Below are 18,391 nucleotides of genomic sequence, written 5' to 3'. Positions count from 1 at the left end.
TTCTTTTACTAACATCTACTGCTGTCCAATTCACTTTTCCGCTAACCTTAAAGCCAAGGACTTCCGGAAGCTGGATGGCTCCATCAATGAGGACTGGACGGATACTTTTGCACTCCGTTACAATATGTCGCATGGTTTCTGGCTCATTTCCGCAGCCTGCGCATAGTTCTTCCTGTACCGGTTCGCGGATAAGCGTTTTTGTCCGCAAGCAACCCGCCCGGGCTTCAAAAAGCAATGCGCTCCCTTTGGTATTATCGAATAATTTTTCCCTTGTGATCTCCTGCTTCCCGATCCTGTAGATATCTAAGGTCTTCTTCGCATCCATCCTCTTTTTCCAGGTCGTTGTCTCTGTTTCTTTCACTTCATTTTTTATTGCATTGGTCGTTTCCCCTGCACTTCCAGGTTTCATATACTTTGTCCTGAGCCTTCTGGTTCTTTTCCTCCATTGTGTGTCCACGCTTTTCATGTAAAGATACCGTAAAACTTTGGCCACCCATCTCTGATCATCCATATTTCTAAGTCGTTCTTCAAAACATATTTTGCTCTGTGCTTCTCTCACTTCGAAGGATGCCCATCCCGTGTCTCCCTGCACTGCCTCATTCGTTGTTTTACTGTGTGCTCCTAATGCCAATCGACCTACGGCCCTCTGATTTACTTCTAGCCCTGATTGAATCTCTGATTTGACACACACTACTGCGTTTGAAAAGGGCGCGGGCACGAATAAGCACACCCAGCGCTGCCCTGTGGAAGCTTAAGCAAACTTTGGGTCGGTGAGAGCCAGACGGCGGCCGCGCGTTCGTATTTTCGACACCTCTCGGTTGTTTGTTTTTGTAATTCTGCAGTTCTTTTTTAAAGCTGTCCCGTGCTTGAAAACTGCTCCGGCGAATAGTTTTCTTATGTCGCAAGTGCTTCTGTGCGGTTTCCGGACAATTATGGGGCTGGACTACTACTTGCGGCCTCGCGTACCCGAGAAGTTTGAGATTGTACGTTGCCTGGCACGCGTACGCCGTGAAAGAAATTGACGGGACAGACATCGTTGCGAAGTTCTCATCTCAGCAAGGGAAAAGCGTATCTACAGCGCTTCTCTCCAGGTCAGTACCAATTATTTTGTGTATCGCGGCCTAATAAAACGACTCCAGCGTATAGAACGGCGCTCCACGACAGCGGCGTATTTGTGTTGTTTTCTGTGTTCGCGCGCCATCACACCGCAGTTACTTTTTCTCTGGCCCTTCTTCAACTCGGTTGGGGTTGTCACTGACTAAAAGCGCATTCTAAACGTTATAAGCTGACGACAAAGTAACCAAAATCAAGTTCCCCCCAGTGTGAAATCTGCTGGTACATCGGATCGAGCTGCGGGTTGTTTACGAAGATTGCGTTTAGTTTCGACTTCTTTCTAGTGAGTAATGTTAGAGTAGTCTTAGCGGCTAATTGTGATACAATTTGTTCAGGCTGTTCAGAATTCTTTATAAAAGTATTTCCTCGTCATCCCACTCCTCTGGTTAAAAAACAATAACCTCAACTTTCAGAGTACGCAAAACGCATTGAAGGAGTCAAATAACGCGTCTGAATCCCACCTTGCTTTTGATATCTTGCCACGTTCGAAATGGCCGAACTATGTACACTTCGGGGAACAAAATAGGGCAGTAAGAGGGATGCGTCTTGACATTCTTTTGGGCACCACCCCCGAAGTACAAGAGCATATTCTTGTGCTGCCTTTTGGAGTCCATTCGGTGCCGTAAATATCGCTGAAAAAAAGATTACTGCTGATAAAGCAGTAGTGGCAGGAATGTTAATACCTTGTGTTATGCAAATAATACGACGGCATGTGATTCATAAATATCGCAGTCGGCGATGTGCATGAAACACATATAGCAAACGTTTTAGTGTTACAGTACTTCGCGTGTACGCTGCACATAAACGGTAATCGTACTCACAATTTTACTCCTTCCACTGACAAAAAATGCCATGGCTTTCTTACTTGCTTGACTATTAGTACTGCATAAATCCAATTCTTGTGACGCTTTTTCTCCCGCGGCTGCCAGGGAAACCTGTACAAAACGATGCCAGGCTGCCCTTCGCGATTGTGGCAGTCCTTCACGCAGCAGAAGCGGTGCTGCCAAAATTCTTTCCTGCAGTATTTTGATCCTTTCGGACACTGCAACTTGCCATTATAGCCATGTTTCTTAAAAAACTTCCGCCACGCAGCGTCAAACCACACGCAGAGCGCGTGTATTCAAGTGCGCTGAACGGCCGGTCGCGACATCCACCGACCCAAAGTTGCTAAGCTGCGGCGAGAGGCGGCGCTGCAGTGGCGGTCAAACTTCAGTGTCCGGTGCCTATATTTATGCGGCAGGTAAACCCATGTTTACCGCGCAAGGCCAGTCAGTTTAAAGTGTAAAGCAGTGCCAGAAGCGACTAGGTAGCATGGGTGGTCCGAACGAAATGTATGCACGAAAACGAAGACAACGCCAATCGCGCTTAACATAGTTCCCCCGAAAGAATGTGGCAATACCTGTGTATCCTGCTCCGCTCTTCCGAGGTGGGCACAGTGACGGACTTGATGGTACGGAGTGAGGCAGCGCTAAGCGAAAGCTCGCGCGACAAGAAGGAAGATGAGCCGCGGTATTCGGGCGGCAGGTTCTGCATGCTGCCGCTGTAGAAGATGTCCTTTCGCACCAGCAGGCTGCGGGAGGGATGCGCGGCTATCGGCTGGGCTGAATGCGGCGCCGATGGGGCCGTCGGGCTAGGCGGCGTCGAGCCGGCAATGTGCACGCACGACATGGACGTCTTCTCGTCCTCGAGCTGCGAACAAGTCAAACTCAATATGAGACTTGGCACAGCGCGCAATCCTGCACACTTCGATTGAAATTAATTTGGGGTACAAGTACTCGAGAACAATGGGCCTTCTTGATTATCAGGAAGGGGGCAAGTTTAAGATTGAATGGCGAGTGGTCTGCGAGTTAATTTGATGGCTTGTGGCTGACAAAAAAAACTGTGACGAAAATACCTGCTCAGCCACCACACTAAAACCTACCTGTCGAATTTTACTTCAGAATATGCGGAGACGGCACGTCAGTACAACGCCCATTTCCCTGAAATACTCGCCGGAGCGGTTGAACTTGCAGATTTATGATTGCCACCATCCACAACTTAACATGGTCCGCACGCAGTATTCAAAAGCAATAGTAATGTTTCAGACTTCCTGCTGTAAGCCTCGTGTTGGACTCCAACCACGCACAGTATTTCTTTTTGCTGATAATTTTATTTTGTTACTGCAACCTGCCGCGGTGGCCCAGTGTCTAAGGCGTTGTGCTGCTGAGCACGAGGACGCGGGTTTCATTACCGGCCGTGGCGGCCGCTTTTCTGATGAAGGCGAAAATAAAAAATGCCCGTGTGTACGAGATTTCAGCGCACGTTAAAGATCCAGAGGTGGTCAAAATCAATCCCGATTTCTCCACTACGGCGCGCCTCATCGCCTGCGTTGCGTCGGCGCGTTAAACCCTACAATCAATCTTGTTACTGCACCCCACCACGTCGCCATTGTGCGCGCACCTTACACGCAACTGCGTGACATACCGGTCGGTAGCACACCTCTATTTAACGCATCAAGCAGGGGTACAACTATTACCACTGATTAGTGTGCCGGAAATTTCTTCACGAAATTAGTTTTTCGTTTCTTGCTATATCTCTATATATTTCTCATCTAAGCATTCTGGATTAATAGTTGCTTCACATGTGTAATAAAACAACAGCTATAGCTCAAGAGCATAGATATAATGACCATGTATAATCTGTAGTACAAAGAACTGTACTGTGACTGTACTACGAAACTGCGAGTGGCGGAGTTAGTGAATAATTTGTGGTTTTACAGTGGTAGTATAGGTAATATTTCGTGGAACTCTCACCAATTTTTCGTCTTACGCCTGTCTACATCGTATAAATCCGTCTGCACGTGAACGTAATCGTGGTGCAATAGGTATTGCTCTTGGCGTTCACAGCCCAATTGTCTAATGTTGTGTGCAGACAAATGCTCTTTTTTTATTTGTTATCGTATGTGACCGTCAGAACTATGATTCAAAGCGGAAGAGGAAAACCATGGAACATATAATACGGCGACAAGTGTAAGCAAAGAAATTTATAAATCCTAACTACTCAAGCAAATCAGCAACCTATTAGCGTATTTGGAGGATCAGTGGTGCAACAATTACGAATTACGAATTAATGTGCTCTAAAACAAAAGAGATGGTGAATTAGTAAATTATGAGGAACGCGCTGGGCAGAGTTGCCGAGAAGCGCATTAAAACCACGCATGTACGAATGAGTGCATGAATTGTAGTTAGCATTTCTCGCAGCTGGTTGCATTGACAGTTTCAGCTGTCAGCGTGCTGGGAGCGTGAGTAGGGGCTGGTCTTCGGACGTGCGACGCGTGCATTCATCAGTATACCTACCACAAGGCAGAGTGGCCCGCGGTCTGGCGCAGAGCGCCCCACCATGCCGTCTGGCCAGACAGGCGTCCACGTATGGCCTCCGTTAACACAGTATTTATACGTGGGATACATCTGAAAATACAGTCAGGATGTCACAACTCTGCAGCTTTTCACCAGCGCCCTCGCTGCCGGGGTAATAGAATAACGGGTAGGCACGCAAAGGGCAAATGTTGTTTCTCCAGGATACCGCGACTTAGTATTGTCTCTGCCTTCATCCGGACAGTTTGCTTTTGAGCATTCTTTGAGCGGACAGACAAGGAAACTTTCATCTAAAGGCTTGTTGGCCTCGAAGTGTGGAAAGTCATGGTGTTCGTTGGGCGCAGCATGGAACAAAACCATTCATTGCTGTTTGCACGGGCTTACCCAAAGGTTTGGAATCAAAAGAGTGGGATGGGAATGTTAGATATCCTTCTGTAGCCACCATATCAACATCAGCGAAGCCATTTGGCCCCACAGGCTTGACTATGAGCTTTCCCTTCCGTTCGTCAGAGCAGTGTAAGGCGTGTCTCGTTAGCACAGTGGCTGTTTTTGATCTTCCTATTTCGTGACCTCTTGAGCCCGTAAGCTTTGTTGAATGTGTTGCTTGGGACCTCTACTGTTGTGTGTGGGCAGCGGCCGTAGGGAGCTCAAAATGGGAGCTGAGAATAAGAACGAATATTCCTCTGACTCCATGTTGTATATGATGCTTACTCCTGGGTTGGGTGCTTCTCCCGGTAGTCACCAAGAACTCTACTGGTGGTGCGGGATGGCAACGCAGTGTGGCTGTTAACCAGAATTGGATCAGGACTCTCTCAATTCTTTTCCACGCCAGGTTCTTCGTCAGTGGCCGACGCAGCTTCCTAATAAGCTTTTTGTCCCTGCGTGCCTTGACTCATCGCTGTTCGTTCCCACTTTACTTTGCATGTCGGTAGCAGACACACCGGTGGCGTGCTATATATGACATCTTGATGTACGTGCTTGCCTTCGTTTCTGGAAATTTCCAATATGTACCGAGAACATGGCGCCCAAGTTCTCTAAAGGAGGTAAGTTCAGACATTGACAAAATCATATAGTTTTTCCGAAGTTTTCAAAATGTTCGCGCCAGAAATGAGCGCCCTTGTCTCCACCAACAAAAAGTGGCTACTTTAAAGTAACCCCAACAGGCAGAGGTACGGTGGTAAACGTATTCCATTTGTTAGCAAGATACATGTCACATGGTTCACTGGAAACCTTTTCATCAAACAAGCTTTTAGTCAGCTGTTCCTTCACTTCTTCCACCCCATTTGTTTTCTGATTCTTACGAGACATATTTTCCGACTATCCAGGTGTGCAGCCAGTCAGGCATTTCAGATGGTATTTGATTAGCATACATAAACCACATAGTTGTGGCTTAACGTTCCGAAGCTGTAGGACAGCAAAGAGATCCTTGAGTTCCTTTCGTGCGCTTATATCTCGCGTACACATGCGTTTTGTAGATTATAATAATGAGAAAGTCATTTTCTACTTCAATGCAACCATGTACGATCTCTCCGATATGCCCAGAGAGGTTTATGTCCCCTCAACATCCGCTTAGGACCATCGTCATGTCGCTTCGTGTCCTTTTCACCCCGCGAGTGCTGCTTGGCGCAGTGTTCGACCTCTTGCCTTGGGCAAGGTGCCTTTCCCAGCGGAATCGGCGTCCCGTCTAGTTAACGCACATGGCCTCTTCCGGATGACTAACGCACGTGGTAAGGTGCTGTCAGTCCCTACACTGGTCTAGGAACCGCCAGCCGGGCGCTCGGTTCCGCACGCACCAAAACCGCCAAGTCCATAGACGTGCCTCGAACGTAGACATCGAGTGCTCATCGAGAGTTCAGTCGCCATGACAACACAGTTCACCGTTGCTTGGCCTGAGGACCACCAGCGAGAATGCCGCAAAATGCAAAAACACGTGCAACGGTTGGAAAATAAATGAGTTTGGATCCTCGGAATTAGTAACATGATGATTTAGACACAGAGCGGCAGGTTGATCCACACATCTGGGCAACACGTACGCTTCATTTTAAGGCTATAGCTTATAATAACTTGTAGAAACCATTCGACTGGCGGTGCTGGTCGTCATTGATTTGACGTGTCATCAAAGGCGCGTACGCAAGATTACAGATCACCTCTAGCGACAGTCACTAAGGCCCGAACAGCCTCTTGTCATCAACCAGGTCTCAGTAGCCCATTCTTGACTTAGCGGAATTCGATGGCGCAAGAATGCCGCATGCAAGGTATGTAGACGCGTATCCGCTCGCCAGTAACGAGGATGCCTTGCTGGCGCCACTTCATGGTGCACTTCAGTATGAAATATTTGTTGGTCTTCCAGACAGAGTGTTCCGCCGCATCCGCTGTATCATTACTTCGGCTGCTTTTTGAAGCAACTAGCAGCTGAAAGAAGGCAACAGACTGCTTTCATAGCAATTGCAGAGACCTTCATGTTTTATGCACACTGGAAGAACCTGCGAGCGTTCGGGAGCCAAATTCCTACACTTCTGAACCTGTCCCTCTTGTATATTCGTAGCACAGTCAGTCTAAACTCCATCGTCGGAATGCCCGCACTTCTGGCAATCACCGTCTTATCGACGCTATTCATTAAAGACGTCCGCGCCACTGAACATCTTTGCTGTCGCCACGTGAAGCATGTTTTTGCCGAGTTCGGGTGTACGGGGAAGCGAATAGCTTGGATGCGCTCTCTTCCGTGCGAAACCACAATGTGGCAGACACTGCGATCTCACAGGTTGGTCCGTTTTTTCGCGTCTCTTTTGCCCTTTTGTGCAGTTTGGCCAACGCGCACGAATAACTACAGCCTGTCGGCAGCTCTATATATAATCTAAAAAGGCACATCAGGCAGGCATTTTGTGCTCCGGCAGCGACGTTGGCAACAAAGGTGGCTAAAAAGTGTGCAGAAGGAAAACAAAACAAAGCAAGCTTTGTAAAACGCACAATCTATAAATTCGTCCCCGCGTGCTAAAAGGATTCACGTAAAACAATGCCTTTCAATTCTGAAAACGTGTCTTTTTTCGTTCAGGTAAGACGTTTCCCAGTCAGAATTTACGGCATACAGGTGGAAAACCGTCCACATGTACATACAAACTGTCACAACGTAGGTGAAAGACTGGACAATGGTTTTGTTTGAAGCAACGGAATTTTTAAGCCCCAATTCTAGCAGTGGGCAACGAGTAGGTTCGATTTCGGAAAAGAAAATTGTTCAGCATTGCAAGAGAGCAAAATTTCATAAATCAATCTCTCGGTTTTGCACAGTCGTACTCAGGGAACGTGTAACAATAAAAAGCTGAACAAACTTGCGCTGCTACCGCGTATAGCCACAGACCAAAGTGTCATCAAGGGCTGCAGCATTCCAAAGACATGCATGTAGCTGTAATCAACTTCCTTCACCCTCTCAAAACATTTGCGCGTCCCTGCAAAGCCCGAAATATTTTTGGTTAGACGTTCAGCTATATCCTCTGAAGTTGAGGCTAAGGATTCGTGGCCGCGTTACTTTGGCGGTATACTTTTGAACGTCAGTCGTACTTTAAATGAACCTATCTATTCAAAGTCGCTTCTACTGCAAAAACGTTTGTTAACAGCCGGCGTGTGAAACCTTGCCTTTACTTTAATGGACAAACTTGTGAACAGGATTAAAGCAAGTTCGCAAGTGTAGAATCAATCGAGTCGGCGCTGCGTTTCTGTTGAAGTGAGAGCGAAATCCAAGGACCCGGCTTAACTCACAGTAACGAGCCTGCGAAGATTTCGACTGAGTGCGTTGAATTGTAAGATTCAATTTTACGACTTATTTTTAATGTAAGGCAGCCTTTAAACGACTGGTTCGTTCCTTCTCCTCCTTTCTCATCCTCCTCCTCACCGTGAGTAACGGCAGTGTGGCGCCCGTCCTTCCAAACAGCGCCGAGCGGGGCCTGCGATTGCGGCGTGGGTCGGGGTCCTCTGTCGCCTGCAGCGCTGCCATGGCCGCGATGGTGCCCGTGGACAGCGAGAGCTCACGCGACGCCGTGCACGAGCTCAGGCCGTTCCTCTGGGGGAAGCCATCCCTGCGAGGGGGGGGGGGGGGGAAGGCGGCACTTGTCGTCACGCAGCTGCACCTTCAACTCCTGCCACAAAATGTCTCATGGCTCTGTAGGAAGTAAAGCTTGACGTTGGGCTAGTGGTTGCACATGACAGCTTAGGAAACAGCGCGGAAAACTTGGACAAAGACGGGAACAGCGTTCGTGTCTGTTTCCCTTGTCTTTGGCCGCGTTTTCCGCGCTGTTTCATAAGGTATCACGTGTAGGCAAAGAAGCTTCGAGCCCTGCAAGTATGGCTCCATTGGCCATTCAAAGATCAGTGCTAGGAACAACGGTCATAGATCACACCGACGTGGGATTCAGAGAGGCGAAAAAAACTCGGTACAAGGTGCAGTACCAGCTCGAAAGGCAGGTGGGATGGAGTGGTTGATGAACAATAGCAGAGTGGATACCAATAAGAACAGTGGCAACATTAATGTTACGAACAACACCTTTCAGAGGTTGTAGTAACGGACATTTTGAGGGGAGTTCGGGTAATCAATATAGACGCGGCGTAAGAGCCCCGTGCGCAATAAATTTCTTGAGAGACGTCTAGGAATAGTTCGATAACAGTTCTTACGCTTCTAGAGGCAAAGTTATTTCCCAAATCGCCAGTCAGAGGCCACTATGTCAGTTAAATTAACGGTTACCAGACGCCGTTTTGCAGGGATATTTACGGGATCAAGGGGGCATGTTTTGCAGTGCACGAAGAATGGTTGCTTACGACCTTAACGTACTATACTATAGATTTCGCACCATATAGAACAAGGTTACAGAAAAGCGGGTGAAATAGCAAAATATACAAAACTGTTGCTGATCATGTTCAGGATTTTCACGCGTGAAAATAGGGCAAACGTTAGCAGTGTAGCTACCCAAAATCCACATGATGTGGATGTCAGCGAGGCTGAGAGCAAGGCACCGCAGGTCGAGTGTGCTCACAAACAGCTGATTGAAGAGAACACAGATGCTTCGACGTACATTTCGTGGTAAGCATTTCCGTTGATCTCCGGCAGGGGTTCTTTGTCGGTGTGCTGGGATGGCGCGCCGTGTGCCATGGCCGCCTCTATGACGGCTGCCTCCGGGAGCGGCCTGAGCAGGGCGCCGAAGACGCAGCAGTTGAGCACCATGCCGGCGGTGCATAGCAGGGCGCCCTGCCAGCCGTACACGTGCACCAGCCACTCGATGAAGGGCGCCAGGGCGAAGGTCCCGAAGCCCGAGCCGCACACCGCGATGCCCGTGGCGAAGGCCCGCTTCTTCTCGAAGTACATGGTCACCGACACGATGGCCGGAAGGTACATCAGGCCGAAGCCCGCGCCTGCATCATCAAACACCAAGAGTGCGTCGTACGGTAACTGAACCAAACGTTACTCAAATAGGTCACCCACCGCGGAAGATGAGGATTTTATGCAGGGCAGTTCTGACACAAAACATACTTCCCACATCATTGCCAAATTTTATGAGAAACATTTGTAACAGGTGTTAAGCAGTATAACCGAAACAGGGTCTTAGAGGAAATACACGGGGAAAGAGTTTTTTTGCGGATATATAGACTCGGATATTTTGGACCGATATATGACGCATATTAGGCCTGTAAACTTAAGAAACAACATTTTTTCTGTACAGCTGGCATTCAGCCAAGTACCCTTTGGATCTAAGGTATAACAAAAGGTGCATGGCTAAATGGCAAACATCTTTGGTTCAATCAAACTCCTCGCCCTCTGTTTCTTCCTTTCGTATACCTTAAAATAACAATACACATTCTAATTATTCAGTTGCAAAACTTTGCTGTCAGTCCTTATAGGACTAAATCTATTTCAATACGATGGCTTTAAAACAAATTTTTCAACTAAAGCTTCCTACAAGACTGATGCGTTGTAACAGGGCTTCAAAGTACTCAATACCAGACTGTAACAACGGAAACGATGACTGGAACGCCAAAAATACTGAAATCACGTACAAGCTTATGAAGTTTTTCCAGAAACAGCCAGGAAGGCCAAGTGTGACTGCAGTTATTTCAATTTACTGCACCTGTAAGCAAGACTACTATGTGTGCGACCCGCGTTGTGTTCTTTTCCGCAATGTTTGCCGCGGTTCTCCACTGGCCTTATGAAGATTGGAGGATTTTCCTAGATCGACAGGCAGTCAGCATCCTCACTGCTTTCTGCCTCTAGGCACACGCACCCGTGCAGAGGCCGATGGTGAAGAACAGGTAGGTGACGTTGGGCGCCACCACGCTGACCACCAGGCCCACGGTTGAGAGTAGCGAGCCCGCGATGGTTACCGTCCGGCAGCCGTACTTGGTCGTGAGGCCACTCGCCACGGGGCCTGCAGCCAGAATCGACGTTTAAAGTGAGAATGACTGGAAACGGCCAAGCACTTTTTCTGCTTATAAGTTCAATAGGGCCGCTATGAAATGCCACTGTTAAAATTGAGCGCAACGCTACAAAATACAGAGCCCAAGACCTCACGATTATGCGGCATACATAGCTTGCACTGACGTCGTTGTAGCTGCCATGTTGCAGCACTGCTCGCACGGCGGAAGGCCGTGAACTTGTCTGCTGCTGGCATCTCGAGCAGTGCCGACAAAGCTAAAAGCCGTGCCCCATAAATATCTGTGGTGACGTTACATGCAAACTACGTACACACAAAGAAAAAAAATGTCATCTCGGGTAGATGGAGCGGCATGAGCCTTCGCAGGACTAACACATCTGTAGGCAAAATGAGGGAGCGATTGCTTTTTGAATGAGGCCTGCTGAAACTAGAAGGCTGCCTTTGCTGTTAGCACTGTCGGAAGCTCCGAATAGAAATCGTCCACTCGCACTTCGTGTGCTTCCAAAACGTCCACTTCCAAAAATATATTTCGTTCAGAACGACGGCGGATATCTCTCACCAAAACAGGTTTAGTTCAAAATTCAACACTTTCTTTTCCTTCCGTCTTACTGCACGCTCGAAAGCCCCAATCTGAAGTTTCCGGCTTACTTTACAGTATACCTTAGAACCTTTAACGTGCGGAAAAACTGCAACACCCTTAGGCGTTTTTAGCATAATTTAGCCAGCATAATAGATGAGGATGGAAATTTTTTGTAAGCGTGAGGTAGGCCGTTGGGATGATCACCACGTCACTTTACTTTCTTTATTTTCCTGACATTTACTTCTTGTGGGTAGAGTCCACGAGAACAAGTTATAGTATATAGCGTCCCTCGCTTACACGGCTTTGTATCCGCTTGATTCACCGGCGCGGTCACATAGGATCAAACTAAGGAGCTAGAGTGCGAAATACAGGTGTTGGTGCTCAGCTCCCAGAAATGCTAATAATAGAAAACACGCCAACGAGAGTCCGGACCGCCGCCCCAGCTGAAAATATGAGCCGGCGCCAAGGCAACATCACATAAAAGAGCGCGCTGGTCGTCGCAGTGTTTCCCTGATTGTGTGGTTCCATAAGGATTGCTCTCTTGCACAGACTAGTTGGAGATTTTAAACAGAAAGTCCTTCCCGTGATCCTCCGATCGAACGGCAAGAAGGCAATGCATAGGAATTCGTTTAGACCTGGTCCTGAAAAAAACAAGCTTGAAGGTAGCATGCAGCAAAAAAGGATGTCAGCAGCGCAGGAGCCAAAGCCATGTCATTCGCAAACTGCCTCGGCACCCTCGTTGGCATGCCTGACATCGCAAGTACGGCTCTTGGCGATGTCATACCCAAATTGCGCGCGAAGTGCCTGTGACTTCGTACCAGCATGTCTCAAGATGTAACAGTGCGCAACCTGCCGAGGACAAACGGAGAATACAGTGAACAGCCGCTTCCTTCCAAGACAAACAACCTTCACGTTTCGCCTTTGGTAGACATTCAGCGAAAAAAATTGCTCGGACTTAACACTTCTAAACCTAAGTATCACGAGCGAAAGCAAAGGCTATGCACGCAGTGTTTCGCAAAAGTTTGCGTTTCCTTGAGACTTCGCAGCCTGCCGACTAGCTGTATCTACTGGATGCGCGCAAAGACTTGCAAGACGGCGCGCCATCGATGGCGAGATTGAGGGAACATGCGACGGCGAAGCAGATGCCAAACCCTAGCTTAGTCACGTGGTTCGTTTGCGCTGAAACACACGCACAGACGGTTCACACGGCGATGAGGGATCGAGCGCTGGCGAACCAGCTGTTTCACCATCGGCAAGTCACGTGTACCGACGAAGCCAGACTCCGAGCGGGTGAAGCGATCAGAAAGAAAGGCGTAGTCGGAGCGCTGGTGGCTCAAGGTCACTTGCTACGCCATTAATGGCTTTCAAAGATGTAGCGTAGCAGAGCTTTCGCTCTAAAATGCTGGCAAACGTTTTTCTTCCCTTCATTTTCTGTTGAAAACGCGATGGTATCTGGTATCCTGCAATAGGCGCCAGTAAAATGCTGCACCATGGAGTAGAAGTTCGACATGCAAATGCTATGGTACACGCAAAACTGCTAACAGCGCGAGCCCGGCGTTCAAATAACTTGCTGCAAGTACTCAGCAACAAGTGGGACTTCTATGCTGCATTATCTATGAGTAGACCGACGGTGTCATGATCTTCCACCGTTGAATACAATGAATGTCTTTCAAAAAGGCCTAGCAACGAAACTGATTGCTTGTGGGGGACGGCCTCAGCACTGCATGCGGCTGTTGCGGGCTGGCTGCCAGGGGCCACGCAAATATCATCTGGGGTGCTCGGCCAGCGACCTTTCTCCGGACGTGTTGTTCTCGGCCGAAACATCGGGATGTTTTTCGAGCTGCGCCAGGAGAGGAGAAACACTGCACCCCGTTCTTGCTTTCTCAGCTCTTTTCAGCAACACTCCGGGCCGCTACTCTAAAGACGGCACCGCTTCGCAATTCCCCGTGCCAAGGGCGCCGCAAATAAATAAGGAACCGCCTGCTGTCATTTCGCAATATCATCAGAGAGCATGATGTATGCCTCGCTGAGCTGCAGAAACCTCAACTTTCTTCCCCTCGGTGCATTCTCCTCAGTACCGTCATGTTTAAGAGCAGGCTGTGGACGTCTGTAGCGGCTCCACGACCTTTTTTATTAATTCCGCTGATGCCATTTGTAAACTTGTTCTTGACGAATTAATAAACGGTCCTCCTGTGTAGCCAGGCGGAGCGGGGTTTCCGCGTGACTCATGAGGGCTATCTGTCTTTCGGCACTTGGGTCGGTCGGGTAGTCGTTTTAAGAGGGAAGGGTAGACGCGATAACGTAGACAGTCCCATCTCGCCACGAGATGATTCAATTAGTCGCAGAACTCCCCTTTCTGCCATGCGGGAATCCACCCCAAGTTTCCCTAATGGCTAGGGAATGACAAAATTGTGGCCAACCAGTGGTAACTGCTGCGGTGATTTTCAGCGCAGTAGTGCTCTGACTTATCCATACCCTTTTTAGTCTCTCATATAACATCTTCTCTCGCCCATCGCGCAAGGTTGAACCGAAACTCCTGAAAATTGAGGCAGTGGAATATGGGTTAGTGGCGGTCAAAGATAGTATAGGCGACGGATACTTCACTCCTGCATCTACTTACTTTCTCTCGAACGCCATTTTACACCTTATTGTGGATACTCCGAGGCCTCCCTATACTGCTGGGCCCGAAGCCAGGCATCAATATTCGTGATATACAAGCCAGATAATGTTATTTCCCGGAGCTGATTACATCCAAATGAAGTTAAATGTGTCGCCTTATGTGTAAGAAAGTGTAAGGATAAGACTTTAAGACTTGTACGCTCGGCTTTGTAGCAACAGTCTCCTCCAAACATTAGCAGCCGGTGCCTCTCCGACAACCTTCTACTATTGACGGAACGTCTCGCACATATACACAAGACGCGCATGCGCGTTACGCTCTAAATATGACTTGTTGCACTGTGAATACATGCATCGCCTCGCCTTCGTACCAGTCTATCTATCAAGGGCAACAGTTATCCTATAATCTACCAATAAAGATATCTCCAAACAAACCAACTGGGGAAGTGTTTGCCGGGTATAAAAAAAAGTCTGAGTTAAGCGGATTAGTTTCTGTTGGAGCGACAAACTCCTTAAAAATGAAAAGCTGTAAGAATACTTCAACAGAAACCAGGCGATGAAATTATGGAAAAGGTGTCATGTAAGGAAAATGCATTCCTTCCTAGCCACCAAGGTAGCGATAACTGATATGCTAAAAGCTCAGAGCATTCGCATGCTTTTCCGTTCATGTATCAGGAAACTATTCAGTTCTTCAGTAGTAGACTGCAAGGAGAAGACATAGGTCCCCTCTGGTATGATGAACAAATGTCTAGGTTCAGTTGCGCTGGTAACAGAAACTTCCATTATATGAGTATAAAAATAGCAATTTCTTGGACACGGATTTGTTGCTGCCATTTTTATGGTAATCTAAAGTGTGCCATCGCTTCCTTTAACTAAGAGGCGATGAGTGTGCTCAAATTTGGGCTTTTTAATACATGTCTAATTTATTCAACGATACATCGACATAAATTCCTTTTTAGCCAAAAAAACAATGAACTAAGTATTTTGAATGCAGACATGGAGCGTAATGAACTTCAATGTCGCGTTGCTCGACAAACTTGTAATAACAAACCTGTCAGCTTCCGGCAATTCTGATTCCCTCGCGCTTTTTTTTTATGAAATCGCGAATTTATTTGTTCCGCTTAGATGTGTCGATTATATCTGTTAGACTGATACTCCTTGTCATATTTTTGTATGAATGTGTCACGTTCAAATTTTGTCGTCACTCAGCTACGATCCCACTTGCTTTGGTTACCAATTTTTTCATTAAAAAATAAAATGACTGCAACACGGATTGAAGACGGGCCAGTTGGTACGTAAGTGAGCTATAAAACAGGGCGGGAAACGAGACTGCAGAAAAGGCACACAGACAGGGCGTTGTCTACGCTTTGATAATAAAATATGCATTGAGAATAAAGCGTGCTCTGACATCATGATTTGCGCTGCTTGAACAGAGAAGCGTGGTCGTCGTCCCCATGCACTCACCGATGCAGAAGGTGGTTCCGACCATGATGGAGGCAATCCAGGCCGTCTTGCCCTTGGACTCCTGGAAGTGCTTGAGGAACTCGAGGTAGAAGATTCCGAAGGTATACGTCACGCCGTCGGCAATCACATGGATCATGAAGGACGAGAAGACCACCACCCAGCCCCAGCCGCCATCCGGAGGCTGCGCCAGTGCCGCGGCCGACGCCGCTGACGTCGCCAGCGGGCCGCTCTCCGGGGAGCTCGTGGTAGTCGGACCGCTGGGAGACGTGGTCACGCCGCCACTCGAGGGAGTCGACTTGGCCGCCGTGGTGTGGGAACTGCGTCCGTTGCTGCTCTTCTGCTCGCCCATCTTTGATGTACCCGAGTTTTTTTTTCTTCTTTTACTTGTTTAGATTTCACGAGCTCAGTTTGATTTGAGCGCTCTCAATTCACCCAGTAACACGTTTCTCAAAGCCCTTATCTTCCCGGGACCTCGTCAGTAAGGTCAAATTTGTCGCGCGTGCAGCGTTCGGTGAGACGCTCGAGTTTTCCTAGGGGGATTTGTAAGTACTGGCCTACCAAGGGCAGAGATCCAAGTTCGCAGCTAGTCTGACTAAGCGCCGAGTAAGTCAGCGTCAGTAGCCATTAATGAGCTGAGATAAACGACGTAGTATGCAAAGAGAAGGCGTTTTAGACGCGCTAGCAAGTGCCTCGAGCTCCCTCCTTCGTTCTTCCTGTTACGACTGGTGTGCGTCGTCGGTTGAGTAATGCCCCCGCTGAGATGACGTCCCGCGATGGAGCTATCTTAAAGAAGCACTTCCGCTTTTGTTCCTCGCCGCCTTCTGTCACCTCCTTCCGCCGTTCGGCTCGGGACACTTGCCAGGAGGCGCTGCGGCCGTTTGTGGAATGATGCCCCTTCCGCGTGGAAGGCTCAACGCAGTCTGTGGTCTTGTCGTCTATCTTTTAGCTCCCTAGAACCGGAGAGGAAATGAGAGAGAAGAGTGTCAACAAAATGGCACTATCTTCACAATAAATTATCTTTTCGGAAGCAAAAGCACCTGGTTTTAGCAAAATGAGAAAGGAGACAGCAGGAGGGTTAGGTTTGTGCTCCCTCCAGTTAATATTAGGAACAACACTCACTAATTTTTACCTGTCTTTCTATGACCTCCTATCGTTTCTTAGTGCATAGCCGGGAAGCGGCGTTTTTCCACATCTAAAAATCTGTTGAAACTACCCCGGTAATGTTCTTTGGGACTAGTCGGGAAAACGACCGCCGGAAAAGCTGTTTGGCTTTTTCTCGTAAGGTACCTGTGGTCACATTCGTAGGATTCAAGGTAAGTGATATGCAAGCCTTTTACTAAACTTTAACATCCTATACATTCATTACTAGGTGTACAACACGCAGGTAAACAAACTGCTAGTTTCACTATTACCGAACGTCTGCTCCCGTAACACGGATTTTTTGAATTGATATTTAACGACAAAATACACGTTATAGCTGCTCATAAGTGTCGTTGACCTGCGGTGTCGTTGTACCCCTGACTGAGCACTGCAATTTTTATTTCTTACTCTCCACTGCGTTTTTACGCCTTATTTGAAGTGTTAGTCCAGTACTGAACGTAGGTGCAGATGGCCTACCGTGAAATCACCGCATCTGCCTTCTTCATGGCAATTAAAATGGAGACAAGAGCTTGCCCAACTTTTCGTATAGAACGTTGTTTTTTCTCTTGCCACCTCATGCTCTGCTCCCACCATAATAAGAAAAATTACCAATACATTCAGCTGAGTATATACATAGAATAAAAAACTCGCTTTGGAGGTATGGTCAAGTCATATACGCACTCGAACTTAAAAAAGACTTACATCCTGGCAGTAATGGGGAATGTACCCCAGATTTTAGAGTGCAGCCTTTAGGCGCCCATTTCTGCCTCACGCAGCGTTGTAGCCGTAGAAGGATGAATGGCGCTAACAAAGGGAGGGCGCGGAGGAAAGCAAAGTGGAAGCATACAGCTGTTCATCCTGCTGCTTGCTGCTTGTGCTATCGCGGAGCCGACCCCTTGACCGTGGTCCTAACTATAGTTACGAGTAGAGCACACGCTACAGAGGTTGTCGAGGAGGGTGTCGTCGTCATAGTGCCGGGGTTGCGAATGTGGCCCAGCGCGGCGAAGGAGGCGTAGGGGGTATGTTAGCGTGTGAGCGTCGCTGTACCACTTGCCCCGGGTGTTGCAGAAATTGGTCGTTCCGATAGTGCATCTGGGAAGGCGGTAACTCAACAGCACGTTGGGATTCTCATTGAGATTTGAGGTTATCATTGTGTTTCTTTGTCTGAGGGTTTATTTGAAGGCGTATATCATGGCCAAGCAATATTAAGAACTGGTAGTCTAAATAAAAGCGGAAATTTCCACGCCAGCCTCCGTGTAGGGCCTTCTAACACCGTCGCACTAAACCCGAGTCTCAAGTCTACGCTAGTGTTGGAAAAGCGCCATGAAAGCAGCTGACAGTGAATGACGGCGCTAACAATAGGACGTATGCGTGTATGCCATCATCATCATCATCATCATCATTATAATCAGTATACCACACCCACTGCAGGGCAAAGCCTCTCTTATAGATATTCAATTATCCCGGTCGTCTGTATGTATGCGCGTATGTATGTGTGTTTAAAAGTGGGCATGTATGCACGTCCTTGTATGTATATGTATGGCTGTTTGCAGGAATGCGTACGCATGTAGTTATGTATATATGTAAGTTTGTAGGCATGGGTACGTACGTACGTACGTACGTATGTATGTATGTATGTATGTATGTATGTATGTATGTATGTATGTATGTATGTATGTATGTATGTATGTATGTATGTATGTATGTATGTA

At 47.8% G+C, this 18,391-nt stretch overlaps 1 protein-coding gene across 4 annotated transcripts in view; it reads right to left on the bottom strand.

Moving 5' to 3' along the window:
- LOC144168984 (monocarboxylate transporter 14-like) overlaps positions 1–18,391 on the bottom strand; it is a 195,763-nt gene that overhangs the window by 8,804 nt on the left and 168,568 nt on the right. For 3 of the 4 annotated variants that reach the window (XM_077697984.1, XM_077697985.1, XM_077697986.1), the window contains 6 exons: positions 15,540–16,489; positions 10,730–10,873; positions 9,527–9,863; positions 8,353–8,536; positions 4,449–4,559; positions 2,513–2,802 (listed from right to left, as the gene is read on the bottom strand). In XM_077697984.1, the coding sequence (XP_077554110.1) occupies positions 2,513–2,802; positions 4,449–4,559; positions 8,353–8,536; positions 9,527–9,863; positions 10,730–10,873; positions 15,540–15,888 (1,415 nt within the window). In that variant the 5' untranslated portion in view covers positions 15,889–16,489. The remainder of the gene's footprint in view (positions 1–2,512; positions 2,803–4,448; positions 4,560–8,352; positions 8,537–9,526; positions 9,864–10,729; positions 10,874–15,539; positions 16,490–18,391) is intronic. The other variant, XM_077697987.1, reaches the window with a different exon arrangement.

Source organism: Haemaphysalis longicornis, unplaced genomic scaffold (assembly GCF_048455015.1).
Source record: "Haemaphysalis longicornis isolate Haplotype H1 unplaced genomic scaffold, Haemaphysalis longicornis Haplotype H1 scaffold_2, whole genome shotgun sequence".
Lineage (NCBI taxonomy): Eukaryota > Metazoa > Arthropoda > Arachnida > Ixodida > Ixodidae > Haemaphysalis > Haemaphysalis longicornis.
Note: the sequence above shows the minus strand (reverse complement) of the source record. Positions and strands in the feature narration are given on the sequence as shown.